The 14,783-nt window shown below is 35.5% G+C and overlaps 1 protein-coding gene across 4 annotated transcripts in view; it reads left to right on the forward strand.

Moving 5' to 3' along the window:
- The first annotated feature begins 4,674 nt into the window (after positions 1–4,674).
- Positions 4,675–14,783, forward strand: part of DDX58 (DExD/H-box helicase 58) — a 33,587-nt gene continuing 23,478 nt past the window's right edge. The window contains exons 1-7 of one of the 4 annotated variants that reach the window (XM_015592593.2): positions 4,675–4,811; positions 7,215–7,349; positions 10,035–10,216; positions 11,152–11,299; positions 12,345–12,467; positions 13,842–13,943; positions 14,331–14,484. In XM_015592593.2, the coding sequence (XP_015448079.1) occupies positions 7,328–7,349; positions 10,035–10,216; positions 11,152–11,299; positions 12,345–12,467; positions 13,842–13,943; positions 14,331–14,484 (731 nt within the window). In that variant the 5' untranslated portion in view covers positions 4,675–4,811; positions 7,215–7,327. 4 annotated transcript variants of the gene reach the window in all.

Here is a 14,783-nt window from a genome sequence, read left to right on the forward strand (position 1 = left end):
TGAACAGATAGAGGTTCTCAGCTGATAAATGGAAAGTAGAAAAAAAGGAACCAATGGAAATCTCAGAATTTTTAAAAACAATATTTGAAGTGAAAAATTCACTGGAAGCCTTAATATATTAGAGAAGCCAGATGGGAAATGACATCAGATAGAAACCAGTATTTACAGATAGGAATGAATATCACCAGAAATGCTAAATAGATGGGAAAATAGAAAAGACTATAATTTTCTTATTTTATTTAAAAGACAACTAACTGACTACAACAAGCTTATAACATTGTATTATGTGGCTTATAACATATAGAGAAGTAAAAATTATGACAATAGCACAAAGGATGGGCTGGGGTAGATGGAATGATGTGGTTGCAAGGATTTTATATTTTACCTGATGTGGTATAATATTCTAAGTAGACTGACATAAGGATGAGGGAGAGAGGCATAAAGCTAAAAGACTACAGTCATGTGCTGCATAAAGACGTTTCAGTTCATGATGGACTGCATATAAGACAGGTCCCATAAAATGGTGATGGAGCTGAAAAACTCATATCGCTTAGGGATGTCATAGCAGTTGTAACATTATAGCACAATGCATTACTTGGTTGTTTGTGGTGATACTGGCATAAACAGACCTAGTGCACTGCCAGTCTTATAAAAGTATAGCATATATAATCATGTACAGTATATAATACTTGAAAATAAATGACCGTGTTACTGGTATATGTATTTACTACACTATATTTTTTATTGTTATTTTATGGTGTACTCTTTCTACTTATAAAAGAAAAGAAAAACGTTTTCTGTAAAACAGTACGCTCTGATCTACCAGTAGCAACCTCATACAACTCTTTACTGTGTTTCTTGATTGCATCTTTTTCTCTTGGGCTTGATTTACTTTCATGTTGTTTTGTACAATAACAGGCCATACAGGCTTATAGCCTAGGGGCAATAGGCTATACCATATAGCCACAGTATGTAGTAGGCTATACCATTTAAGATCATGTAAATGTACTCTGTGATGTTTGCACAATGATGGACTTGCCTAAGGAGGCATTTCTCAGAGTTTGTCCCCATCATTAAGTGGCATATGACTATACAGAGAACTATAGCTAAAAGAGAGAAAAGTAAAAATATGTTTGATTATCCTAAATTGAAGTACTGGAAGAGCAGAGGAACAAGATTGGATGCAACAAACAGCAAGACTGCAGTTTTAAACCCATGTCAATAATTAAATGTAAATGGATTTATCGCTCCAGCTGAAAGGCAGAGATTGTCAGATCGGATTTAAAAAAGAGGAAGATCCAACTATAATCTGTATACTAGAGATGTGCTTTAAATATTAACAGAGAGGTTGAAGCAATAGTATGGAAAAAGAAATACCATGCACAGTAAGCATAAGAAAGCTGTTATGTGTATAAGAATACCACATGAAGTAGATTTTGATATAACAAATATTAACAGAGACAAAAGAGACATTTTATAATGATAAAAGACATAATTTATCAGGAAAATATAACCTTAAATGTGTATGCATCTAATCGTAGAGTTATAAAATTTATGATGCAAAACTGATAGAACAAAAGGGACAAATGGACAAATTGATAATCATAGTTGGAGATTTTAACACCCCCTCTCAGTACTTGACAGAACAAGTAGACAGAAAATTAGTAAGGATATAGGAGACTTGAATCACACTATAACTCAACCTGACTAATTGACATTTATAGAACATTACACCCGAGAACTGCAGAATGCACATTCTTAAGTACATCTGGAATATACATCAAGATAGTCTATAGGCAGGGCCATAAAACAAGTTTCAATAAATTTTAAAAGGTTGAAGTCTTATAACATATGAAACTGGTCATAACATTAAAATCAGAAGTCAATAACCCTAAAATGTTTAAGAAATTCCAATATTTGAAAAATAGACAGTACACTTCTAAATAACTCACAGATCAAAGAAGAAATCACAGAGATAATAGAAACTAAAATAGAAAGACATTGCAAATAATATATCAAAACTGATGGAATGTTAGAACTTCTCAGCTGAGAGGGAAATTTACAGACTTAAATGCTTATATTGGAAAAGAAAATGTATAAAATCAGTGATCTAAATGTCTACCTTAAACTAGTAAAAGAAGAGCAAATTAAACTCAAAGGGAGTAGGAGAAAAGACTAATGATTAGAGTGGAAATCAGTTAAATAGAAAATAGAATAACAATTTTTAAAAACTAAGGCTAAAGTTAGTTTTTTGAAAAGATAATTAAAATTGGTAAATTCCTGACAAGACTGATTTTTTTTTTTTTAAGGTAAAGAATAATAAGGAATTCACGAAAACTTTATGCCAATAAGTTTAAAAAGAGGAAATGGTCAAATTCCTTGAAAAGCACAACTTATCAAAACTGACTTGAGATAAAATAAAAAATCAGAATAGCCTTATATCTAATCGTTACAAAGACTCTTCAAAGAAAACTCCAAATGGTTTCATTAGTGGATTCTATTAAATATTTAAGGAAGAAATGATACCAGTCTTACATAAACTCTTGTTTTAAGGGCCAGCATAACCCTGACATTACAAGAAAAAAAACTTACAGACCAAATTCTCTTATGAACATAGATATAAAAATAATAGCAAATCAAATCCAGAAATATATATATGAAAAAACAGGATGCTACATCATGACCAAATGGGATTTATCCCAGGAATTCTAGGTTGGTTTAATACTCAAAATCAATCAATGAAAATTCAGTATGTTAACAACATATGATCACCTTACTAGATGCAGAAAAAAACATTTAAAAAATTCAATACCCATTCATGATGACTCTGAGTAAACCAGGAATAAAAGAGAAGATCAATCCAATTAAAGGCATCTAAGAAAAACCTACAGCCAACATTGTAATTAAAGTGAAACATGGATCGTTTCCCCACTGAGATTAGTAATAACGTAAGGGTGCCAAATCTTATTCAATATTTAATTGGAAGTCATAGGTGGTGCAATAAGGAAGCAAAATAAAAGTCATAAAGATTGGAAAGGAAGAAGTGAAATTCGTATTCACAAATGGCATGGTTATTTACCTAGCAAAATTTAAGAAATCTACAGAACAATTACTGGACCTAAGAAGTGAATTTAGCACTGTTTTATAAAACAAGGTCAAGAAACAAAAGTTGTATTTCTGTATACTAGCAACAAATTTGAAAATGAAACTTTAAAAACAATTCCATTTAGAGTAGCATCGAAGAAAATGAAATAGTTAAATTTAACAGATACATGTAAGACCTATACTCTTAAAACTATAAAATACTGCTGAGAAAAAGACAAATAAATGAAAAACAAAAGAAAACCTGAATGAATGAATTCATGGATTAGAACTCAATATTGTTAAGATGTCAATTCTCCCCAAGTTCATCTATGGGTTCAATGCAGTCCTGATCAAAATCCCAATAGGGATCTGTGTGAGAGTGCATGTGTGTAAGAACTGACAAGCTGATTCTTATGTAATAGCAAAATGCAAAGATCCTGAAATAGCAAATACAGTCTTTACAAAATAAGAATAAAACAGTATCAGCAAATAGATAAATGGAACAGATGAATTAGAAACAGACTTGCACACATACAGTCGATTGATTTTTTTTTTGACAAAGATGCCAAGGCTATTCAATGGGAGAAGGAAAGGTTTTCATCAAATGTTGAAACAATTTGTGCTTAAACAATTAGAAGTATGGGAGAAAATGAAACCTTAACTCCTACCTCACACCACAACAAAATTAGAGATGATCATAGACTTAAATGCAAAAGCTAAAAACACAGAGACTCTAAAACAAAACACAGAACACCTTCATGACCTTGGAGTAGGCAAAGATTTATTAAAGAAGACACAAAAGGCTGTAAACAAAAGGAAAAAAAACCCTGATAAATCAGATTTCACCAAAATGTATTTCTTGCTCAAAAGACACCTTTAAGAAAATGAAATGTAAGTCACCGACTGGGAGCAGATATTTGGAATATGTATATTTGACAATGGGCTTGAATCCAGAATAAATAAATAACTTGTAAATCCATAATAGAAAAACCCACTCGATCAAGCAAAAGATCAGAGCAGATGCTTCACACGCAAAAAGACATGACTGGCCAATAAGTACATACAAATGTGCCCAACATCATTCATTATTTGAGGGATTAAAATTAAAACCACAGTAACAGACCATTTCACACTAACCAGAGTGGCAAACAAACTAACTGACTTGCGCGTGAGTTTACTGGATTTGGAGCTCTCTTACATTAACGGTGGGAATGCAAAAGGCCATTTATGAGTATGGCCATTTTGGAACAGGTGGCAGTTTCCTATATCGTTAAACACACACTTACCCTAGGATCCACACGACCTAGGGAAAGTGGTTCCATTGTACATATTTTTCAAAACTCAGTATTGGTACACTTCAAATTTGTGCACTTTACGGAACCTAAACTTTACCGCTATAAAAGCAAAACAAAAAAAAATATATAAGATAAAATGAAAATCAAAACATCAATTCCCAGGGATCCTCTTCGGTCCCTCTAGATCAGTGAGCGCCGACAGGTGGGAAAAGCAGGCGGCCCGAGACCAACCCAAACTGAGCGGGGGCGGCTGGGCGGGGCGGCTGTCCCCTGCTGCAGCCCCGCCTCCGCCGTCCAAGCCCGCCGCCAGTTGCAGTTTCGATTCTTCCTTTCTAGTTAAGGTTCCCCAGCAGCTCCGCCTCTCTGTGCTGGAACCATTTTTCGGAAAACCACTGCCGGCTCACAGCGGGCTTTAAAGGGAGAGGAGCGCAGGTAAGGCTGCGAGCATGACGGCCGAGGAGCGGCAGAATCTGTACACTTTCCGGGACTATGTCACGAAGATTCTGGACCCTACCTACATCTTGAGCTACATGGCCCCCTGGTTTAAGGAGGGTGAGTGGTCCCCAGCAGCGCGCGCCCCCTGAGGCAGGAAAATAGAGGTGTTTTCCCTTTGCTTTTCTCCTTCTTTTAAATTGGTAACGGGTAGCCTGCTGGGAACGTCGAGTTTGCAGCAAGCTCTCGACAGCATTTTAGACTAGAGATTGTCAGAATTTGAGGAGCCGTTGGAAGCCCGGATGGGAAAACTGAGTCCCAGCGAGGTGAAATGACTTGTTTAGGGGTGCACATCTATTTAGGTTCAAAGGCTGGAGAAACAAGTCGCTGTTCATTTTATTTGTTTCTATTAATAGTTAATGTCTACTGTGTGTGTTCGGCTTTGTGCTGACATCAGAGAGGTTCAGAAGATACAGACCCTTCCTTAAAATACTTTACAGCCCAGGGTTTTGGGGGTGGGAGACGGGTGAGGACGGATGTATACGAATGATTACAAAATAATGTCAGAGCTTCAAGGCAGTTAACGCTTACTCTGCCGGCCATTTCCAAATAACGAAGCCTGAGAGGAGCAAGACTTGGACCGGGTGGCTGTAGGCTTCAATTCAGGTAATTCCATCTAGCTTTTGAGACACATGATGAAGAATAATGGGCCGTTTTGTACATTTGTCTCGTAGTGCTTTGTGCTGCAGATGAGCAGAGACTTTGGGGAGAGAGAAGGAAGGTGGTGCCTGGAAGGAGTTGAGATGAGAGAGGGGATCTGGCAATTCCTTTTCAGACTCCAAGTGCCTAAATATCTTTCCTGATGTGAGGCATTTTTTGCAAATTGCGTTCAAGCAGGCAGGTAACTTGCCTGCTAATTGCTCTGCAAAACCAAAGCACAGGATGTGGAATGAGGAGTAAAAATACCTACAACAAAAGTGGACTGCCACTTTCTAGTTGTGCTTAGAATGAAGTAACAAAACACTACCCTAAGGACCACAGAGTAACTTTGGTCCCTGAAGAATGTAAGCCCCTGCAAGACATCTCTTAGAAATTCTTGGAATGAGTGAAACAAACTGGTGTGAATCCCAGTGCTCTGGTTAGAGACATGCAAAGAGACAGAAAGCATAGAAAGATATCAAGAAATTCTACTTTGGAAAGCTGGGGATAGCATCACATGCTAAACATGGATGCACCTTGCAAACAGTATGCTAAGAGAAAGAACACAGTCACAAAGCCTGCGTATTGTATGATTTCATTTATGTGAAATGTCCAAAATAGGCAAATCCTTAGAGACCCAAATAGATTAGTGGTTGTCTGAGGCTAAGGGGAGGGTAAATGGGGAGTGACTGCTAATGGCTATAAGATTTTTTTACAGTAATGAAAATGTACTAGAATTAGATAGTGGTGATGGTTTCACAACTCGAAAAACCATTGAATTTTTACACTTTAAAAGGGTTAATTTTATTGTTGCCAAGACAGAGAGACCTTGGCAGAGAAGGAAGACATTCCTTCCTTTCTTCCAACATACCTTACTGAGTGTCTGTTATACGTTAGGGCCTCTGGTAATCACTGAGAATACAGTGGTTAATCAGCCAGACAAACTGGCTTCTCCCTTGGGATTTACATGCTATTGAAAATGGGGAAAAAATGGAAAATTACCAAATGTCAGTTCATATGAAGGCAACAGTTTGGTTACCACCCCAGACATGGAGTTAGTGTACAAAGTCAGTATGACCACCAGCAAGTTGGTGGATAGTTTTCTGCTGCCTGGCCTCACTGTATGTCTCTTTTAACTCCTCTTGCTTTCTCTCTTCTGCCATATTGCCTAGTGTCTTAGCAAAAGCCTGGAAAAAATGACCATCAAAGTGTCTCTGTTTATTTCTAACTCTGCTTGCTGAGTCTACTGTACATGTTGCTGATGCCAAGGAGTGGTCCTATCCTCACACTTCTTTAGTCCTTCAGTTAATTCTGACTTTTGAACAAGAGGCTATCAAAATGTTTGAGGAAGCCTTTGCTCTTCCTTCTAATCCAGAGCTACCAGGACTTCTCTCTTGTCATGGGGACTCTTTCATACATCTTTAAAGAACTCCTTTTCTTAAGGACTGCCTGAGAGTGCGCTCCCACATTTACATACCAAACTAGGAGAAGTTTCCAGAGAGGATTGCAGGGTGAGGTATTGGTGAAGAATGGACGTCATCTGCCTGGGCAGAGAATTTGCTGCCTTCCTGCAATTCCTTCTATTGCTGTGATTTGTTACAGTCTTCATCCCTATTTGAAAAAGTTTGACAACGCTTTTCCAGTTTTTCTTCCAATAATTAATGGTTCTGCAGTGTGATGAGTCACTTTTGCTTCTGTTTATAGATGAAGTGCAGTATATTCAGGCTGAGAAAAACAACAAGGGTACAGTAGAGGCTGCCTCACTTTTTCTCAGGTTCCTATTGGAGCTCCAGGAGGAAGGCTGGTTCCGTGGATTTATGGATGCTCTTAACCATGCAGGTTAGTTCATTCTTATTCATAAATCAGAGTATATTGCCCAACTATTTCGGAATGCTGTACAAGTGAAATGTTATTAATTTTGAGGTATCCACATATAGCTCATGTCTTTTAATCTGAGAGAATGTAAAAACTATTTTCGGGCAGATAATATAATTGTCTACCTGAAATATCCAAAGGAATCTATAGAGAGTATTGTAACCTATGGGGTTTAGTAAGTTTATTAGAGATATAAGATCAGTATACAAAAGTTAGTTGCATTTCTACCCACTGGAAACAAATAGAAAATCTAATCTAAAACGAAATATTATTTATAATAGTAACAAAAGTTGTAATGTATTTAGGAATAAACCTAGCAAAAGATGTGTAAAGTCTGAATGGAGAACATGATAAAATGTTATTGAAAGGTATGAAAGAAGTCCTATCTAAGTGGAATTACATGGAGAGGAAGACTTGTTATCACAAAAATGTCAGCTCTCCCTACATTGATCTATATTTTAATACAATTCTAATAAAAATCCTACCTGCTTTTTCATGAGTTTGACAAGCTGATTCTAAAATGTATATGGAAAAATTATGACTCAAGAATATAGTCAAGGTATCCCTAAAGAAGAAGAATTAAATAGGCTAGGATTTCCCCTTCTAGATAACTGGATTTATTGTAAAGCCATAGACATTGAGACAATGTAACTCCGGTCTTGGTATTGACCAACTGACCACTGAAATAGAAAAGAGAGCCTTTAATTAGGCTTATGTATTTATGAAAGTCTGTTATATTAGAGAGCATTGGGAAAGGAGGATCATTAGGAAAGGAGGAGCTTTCTGATAAATCACAATGGGCCATTATAAACAGGATAACCTAAAGAGGATAATGTTAAAAACCAAACAAACTCTAACTTTCATATCCATGTGGATATAAATCAATTTGTGTTCCTTACCTCATTCCATTCATATAAACACAAAGTGAATTCAAAAGAATGAAAGACTTAATTCTAAAAGGCAAAATTTTAACAATTTTAGAAAAGAACATAGAATCATATTTTTATGACCTTGGGGTATGGCAGGATTTATGAAATAAGACATTTAAGCATTAACCATGAAAGAAAGATTGATAAATTTGAAGACATTAAGAACACCTGTTTATCAAAGCACAATATAAAGAAAGTAAAAACACAAGTCACAAACAGGGAGAGGATATTTGTAAAATATGTAATCACCCAAGAATTTGTATATAGAATATACTAAAAAGGCTTTAAAATCAATTAGAAAAAGAAAGAGAATATCCACAGGGCAGAAGATATGAACTTACATTTCAAAGGATAGGAAGCATGAAAGGTTAATAAACACAAAAAGATTCTCAGCTGAATTAGCAATTAGGGAATTTTAAATTAGGAACACGACGAGATAGCATTTTATAACTACTAGATAGCAAAACTTAAGAAATACAGTGTTAAGGTTCGAAGAGGACATTTCATGGGAAATCTTACATATCACAATACAGAGTGTAACTTGATACAACTATTCTGAAAAACAATTCAGCATCATCTTGTATAGGTTAAGATCCTTCTATCCAAGTTTCATTCTTAAATATGAGCCCTAGAAAAACTGTTATACATATATTTCAGAATACTCACACAAGAATATTCAGTGTTTGACTGTTTGTAGTAACAAAAGCAAGCAATCAAACAAACAAAATTGAAAGCAACCCCAATATCCTTGAAGAGGAGAATGAATAAATAAATTTGAAAATATTCACACAATGCTTCATTATACTCCAGTGAAAATATATGAACAAAACTTCAAATGACAACACAGGTAAAGCTTAGAAATATGATATTAAGCTTTTTAAAAAAGCCAAAGGAAATTACATTTAGTAGGATTTAATTATAAATATTCAAACAAGCTAAACCATATATTGTTTAGAGATTCAAACATATGTCATGCAACTATTAAAAAAAATCAAGGGAGTGAAACATCAAATACAGGATAGTGGTATATTCGAAGGGAGATAGAAGGATGGGGAAAAGGAGGCACATATCCACAAATATATTGAAATGTTCTAGTTCTTAAGTTGGGTAGTGGGCTTACGTGTGCTCATTTTGTTGCTCTGCTTTTTATAGCAAGAGTGTGGGAAAATCAGACAAGCTTGGTAATTCTTAAAATCAGAGAACCTTAGAGTGAAGCAATCTTGGATTATTACAGTTGGAAATAATTTTTTTCCTCCTGAAATTTCTTATTGTACTTAATATATTTTTTTGGATAATATAGAAGGGAAGCTCCTGAGGGGCAGGAATTAAGATTTATATTATTTGTTACCTTCTTTACTACTTTGCATTGACAAGATTTTTAATAACATGATGATTTGACTCACTGAAAGACAAATCAGGGGTTGTAGGTAAAGTCTATGGGGGTACTTTGGAAGAAAGATTTTACACTAAGGCCAAATGTAAGACTTCACATTTATCCTTAGTTCTTTCTCTTAAAAGATGATTAATATTGATAGAGGACCTAAAATGTTGGGTGTCTAAAATGAATATTGAGTTTTCTTTTTGAAAGATCATTAATAATTAAGGTGATTTATGGATATTTTTGGGGTTCTGTCACTATACATTCCCACATGACTCCTATGATATTAATCTCAAAGTATTTTTCAGTTGGTCTCATAAAAGCCCCTGATTTTTTTTTCAGGTTATTCTGGCCTTTATGAAGCCATTGAAAATTGGGATTTCCAAAAAATTGAAAAGTTGGAGGAGTATAGATTGCTTTTAAGGCGTTTGCAACCAGAATTTAAAACCAGAATTAACCCAAGTGATATCCTTCCTGACATATCTGAATGTTTACTTGATCAGGAATGTGAAGAAATTACACAGGTAATTTAATTAAAGTACTGAATCTGGGGGAAATAATTTGAAAATGGAAAATGTTTTCTGTTTTCTATACTATTTTAAACCTAAGAAAGATCATTGAAGTCCACAAAAGTCCACAAACCTAAGGTAGAATTACCTAGAAAAGTACTTTTAATTGTGAATTGAGTAATTGTTATGTGACAAGTTTTTTTCAGATTTGCCCTATTTTCAATTAAAATTATTTTATTACTTATGTGAATAATGTTTTATGTAAATTTAGATAAAATTAAGCAGTTTAGCAAATAAAAAGAAAAAAGCCATAAACTCTAGTGTTTCAGGCTCTAGACACATAAATTTTGTTAGGATGCTGCCTCAACCAGTTACTAATGGTGTGACTGTAGGCAAGTTTCTTAGTTTCTCTAAGCCTCTATTTCTTTGTGTATAAAATGGAAATAATAATAGTATCTTATTACTCTATTTTTCTAAGGATTAAATGAGGTAATGTAAAGTGTGTATATATGCCTGGCACATAGTAATAAGTGCTCAATAAATTTTAGTTATCATTAATAATAAAAGTCATGTAAGTCCCATTACCCTGAAAAAAATATTTGTTAACATTTGGTTATATCCTTCCAAATATTTCTCTATGCCAGTATTCTGAGTGGTTGTCAAATGGATTGTTTTCCTAGTATTGCTGATGATGATTGGATATAAGATTTCAGAGAAAGTGAGAATGTTTGGCTTGACATAGTGACATAACATGTAAAGGACAAGGATGAAGGAATAGACATCTTAAAAGACTGTCTTGGATGGAGCAAAACTGGTCATGAATAAGACCTACTGAACCATAATGTACAATGATTTTAAATCAGATAGCACTTAAATTAGTATTTCTTCAGTAAAAACTCATAAAAGGAAAACAAAATTATTGATCCATCAACGATATTTGTCTTGCTTAGATTTGTTCTAACAAGGGGCCGATGGCTGGTGCAGAGAAAATGGTTGAATGCCTTCTCAGATCAGACAAGGAGAACTGGCCCAAATCTTTGAAACTTGCTTTGGAGAAAGAAGAAAGCAAGTTCAGTGAACTGTGGATTACAGAGAAAGGTGGGATATTCAAGGAAGAACTCTGAAGGGAGGGAGTATCTGAAAACATGCTCTGCCTGCCTCATAGTTCTACTCATGGCTTCCTTCAATCCTACTTGTTTTTCACTCACTGTCAGAGGCATTTTTCTTTGGTCAGATACCCATGGCTAAATCTCTAATGTTAGAGACCAGCACGAAACTGAGTTCTGGAAGGCAAGTGGCTACTTGCCTAGGAAGTAGTTTGATTGCATATAACCCCTAAAAAGGGACCAGCGCAAGCCGTTCTCATTCAGAATTAGCCCATCTGGTCCAAAGGATTTGGGGAAGGCAGAATCAGAGCTCGCTGTGTGCATTTAGATGATCAGAGAAATAGCCTGAAAATTCTAGAGGTAAAGGTTTAAACTCCAGGACTCACCCCCTTTTCAGAGTAGACTCACAATAGGCATTGCTTGGTTCTCTTGCCTAGAAGCCAGAACATGATTGAAAAAAAATAATCTATTGTGATTAAATATCAAAGCCATCATTGGGCTTCCTGAAGCTAACATCTTCTCAGAGCATTGTTTTAAAGGCTGAGTTTGGTAAACCTTCGGAGAATCTAGTCTTTGCTTTTCCTAGGCTTCTTCAGATCACGAGTTGTTCCAGAAATTGTATAAAATACACATCTGATTTCTTGAGTCAGGTCAACAATGGCAGACATGAATATCTGCTCAGCTTTGCTTTTCACCCTTAATATGCATGTGAATCACCTGGGGATCTTGTTTAAAATCAGATTATGATTCACTAGGGGCTCCAGAGTCTGCATGTCCAGCAAGCTCCCAAAACTACTGGTTTAAGTTCCGCATTTTGAATAATAAAGTCTGTAATGACATTGGAGTTCAAACTCTAAATTGAGATATCAAACTCAAAAAAGATTCTTTTAATTGTTTTGAAAGGTGAAGGGGGTGGTTGCGAGATATCTTAATGGAAGTTTAAAATATACTATTATGGCTTCTTTTTGTAGGGCTTTCACCATCAAGATTGTAATCAGATCATGTAAAAATTCTAAGATGTTTTTTATCTCATTAAGGTGCAAAAGATGTTGCATTGCAAGACCTTGAGGATGAGGAAATGAAAACTTCCGAAGTACAGATTTTCTACAAGGAAGAACCAGAATGCCAGAATCTTAGTGAGAATTCATGTCCACCTTCAGGTATGCACCATTGTTGTTCTTTTCCATAATGGTGCACTTCAAGTAGTTGTGTAAGGACATGTTTTCAGTGCCAAAAGTCATAGCCTTACGAAAAGATTTTTAAGGAAACATAAGTAAAGTGAATTTATATTACAATTGATACTTTTTTCCTGTAATTAGGAATGTCATTCTCTCCCTTCCATAGCTATTGTCAGCTTCTCCCTCTTTTACCTTCTTTTTGTCTTCTTTTATCACTAAGAAAGTATGTGCATGTCTACATTGAAAATGCAAATAGAGTCCTCCCAGAAACTGAATGTCTGTGAAATCCAAAATCAGCTTTGCTTTCTAAAGAAATACTTCTACGATTTGTGAGTTACTTGCTCAATCTCTTTTTAGGATCCCAGGGTGCAGTGTAAGTAGATGAAGTCTGTGCACTGCACATATGTGCCCAGCTGAGAGGTTGAGTGGAGGCTGAGAGGTTGAGTGGAGGCTGAGATCCAGCCTGTGTTGTTTGTCAAACAGTGCATTGAGGGGCACTTTTCCTAATTCATACAAAGGCCCGTGTAAGTTAGCTGTGGCCTTCTAAGGCCCACCTTATGTTTCTAGAAGGATATTTTCATGAGGAGTCCAGAAAGTTGCATAGTAAGTTATAGTAAAAAGTTATTTACAAAAAGGCATCAGGGAAGAAATTATGATTAATAATAAGTAGTGTTAGAAGAAAGATGTGATTTGATGATAACGCCACAAGAATTAAATTTACAGATTACTTCTGCGACCAGAATAAAATCAATAAATTTAAGTTGCTTTGAACTTTTCTGACATTTAAAAGTCATTAGTGAATTCTCTTAACCTTTTTGAAATTCTCCCTTTTTAAAAAAATGGATAGGTTGTACTCAATAGTGATTTCCAAGGTCTTTTGTAGCTCTTTACATTCTATATACTTATCTATTAGTGAGAAAAAGCCTCTGATTACTTTTTAAAATTTCTGGTTCTATTGAAAGGAAATACCATGTGAGAGCAGAATTACAAAGTATAGTTGCTCTTCAGTAGGAAGTTTCTTTGGGAATTTACCATTTACAGTTTGGTGTTTTTCAGAGATCTTGGAGGGATTTTTTGCTGTTTGTTCCATGTAGCATTTCCTTTAACTGATAGCCACCTATCTTGCCCTGATTTAAGCCATTTGTTTTTTTTTCTGTTTTTTTTTCTTTTCCTTCTTGCCATCAATACTTTGTCATTGATGGAGAATTCTGAACTTCCCGATCAGTGGAGAAGCTGGACTGGTTAACAGGAGACAGGCTTGAGGCCCTTGCTAAAATTGGAATTCCTGTCTATGTGTGAATGTATAGTGACAGAACCCAAAAAATATTGAGTAATTTTGTTCCTTTTGTATTTTAGAAGTATCTCATACTCACAGCCCAATGAAGCCAAGAGGTTACCAACTAGAGCTTGCTTTGCCTGCTAAGAACGGAAAAAACACAATAATATGTGCTCCTACTGGTAAGCTGATTGCCATTACTTACTTATATGGTTTGTTTCTTAATTTCTTTTATTGAATACTGGATAAAATGGCTAAGTTTCAGTTTTTTCCTTGTTTCATTTGTCTTTTGAGAAAACCATTCTATTAATAATCTCAAGGTATTTTAAGGAACATCAGGAAAAAGAAAAATACTATTGTTTAGCTTGTTTTAAGCCATGACTGAATACATATTACCTAGAAGGTACCTTGATATTTTTGAGTCACGGTGCAAATTCTGACATTGTTAACTCAGCCACAACTTACTAGTCTGCACAGTAGTTTTAGGAGAGTCAAAAATAATTACTTTTCTACAGAAATATTTTAGCATGATATTAGTTACATGTTTTCTTTTTCTTTATATGTTAAAGGTTGTGGAAAAACCTTTGTTTCACTTCTTATATGTGAACATCATCTTCAAAAATTTCCACAAGGACAAAAAGGGAAGGTTGTGTTTTTTGCTGTTCAAGTTCCAGTGTATGAACAGCAGAAATCTGTGTTCTCAAAATATTTTGAAAGACGCGGGTAGGTATAACAGTTGACCCAACTTCTTTTTCTCTAGCTTCATGTAATTCATGTACTTTCTGCTTTGTTTTGTTTTTGGAAAACCATTATTCAAAAAATTTATAACAATTGGACGTGGTTCCATAGTGTAGTGATTAGCACATCTGCTTTTCATGCAGAAGGTCCTGGGTACACGCCCCAGTGGAGCCATGGTCCGTGGTCTACGGCCATGCCACCCCGAACAGGTCCGATGTCTGATCTTGGAATCTAAGCAGAGTCGGGCCTGGTTAATACTTGGATGGGAGACCACCTAGGAAGAC

Source organism: Pteropus alecto, unplaced genomic scaffold (genome assembly GCF_000325575.1).
Source record: "Pteropus alecto unplaced genomic scaffold, ASM32557v1 scaffold206, whole genome shotgun sequence".
Taxonomy (NCBI): Eukaryota; Metazoa; Chordata; class Mammalia; order Chiroptera; family Pteropodidae; genus Pteropus; species Pteropus alecto.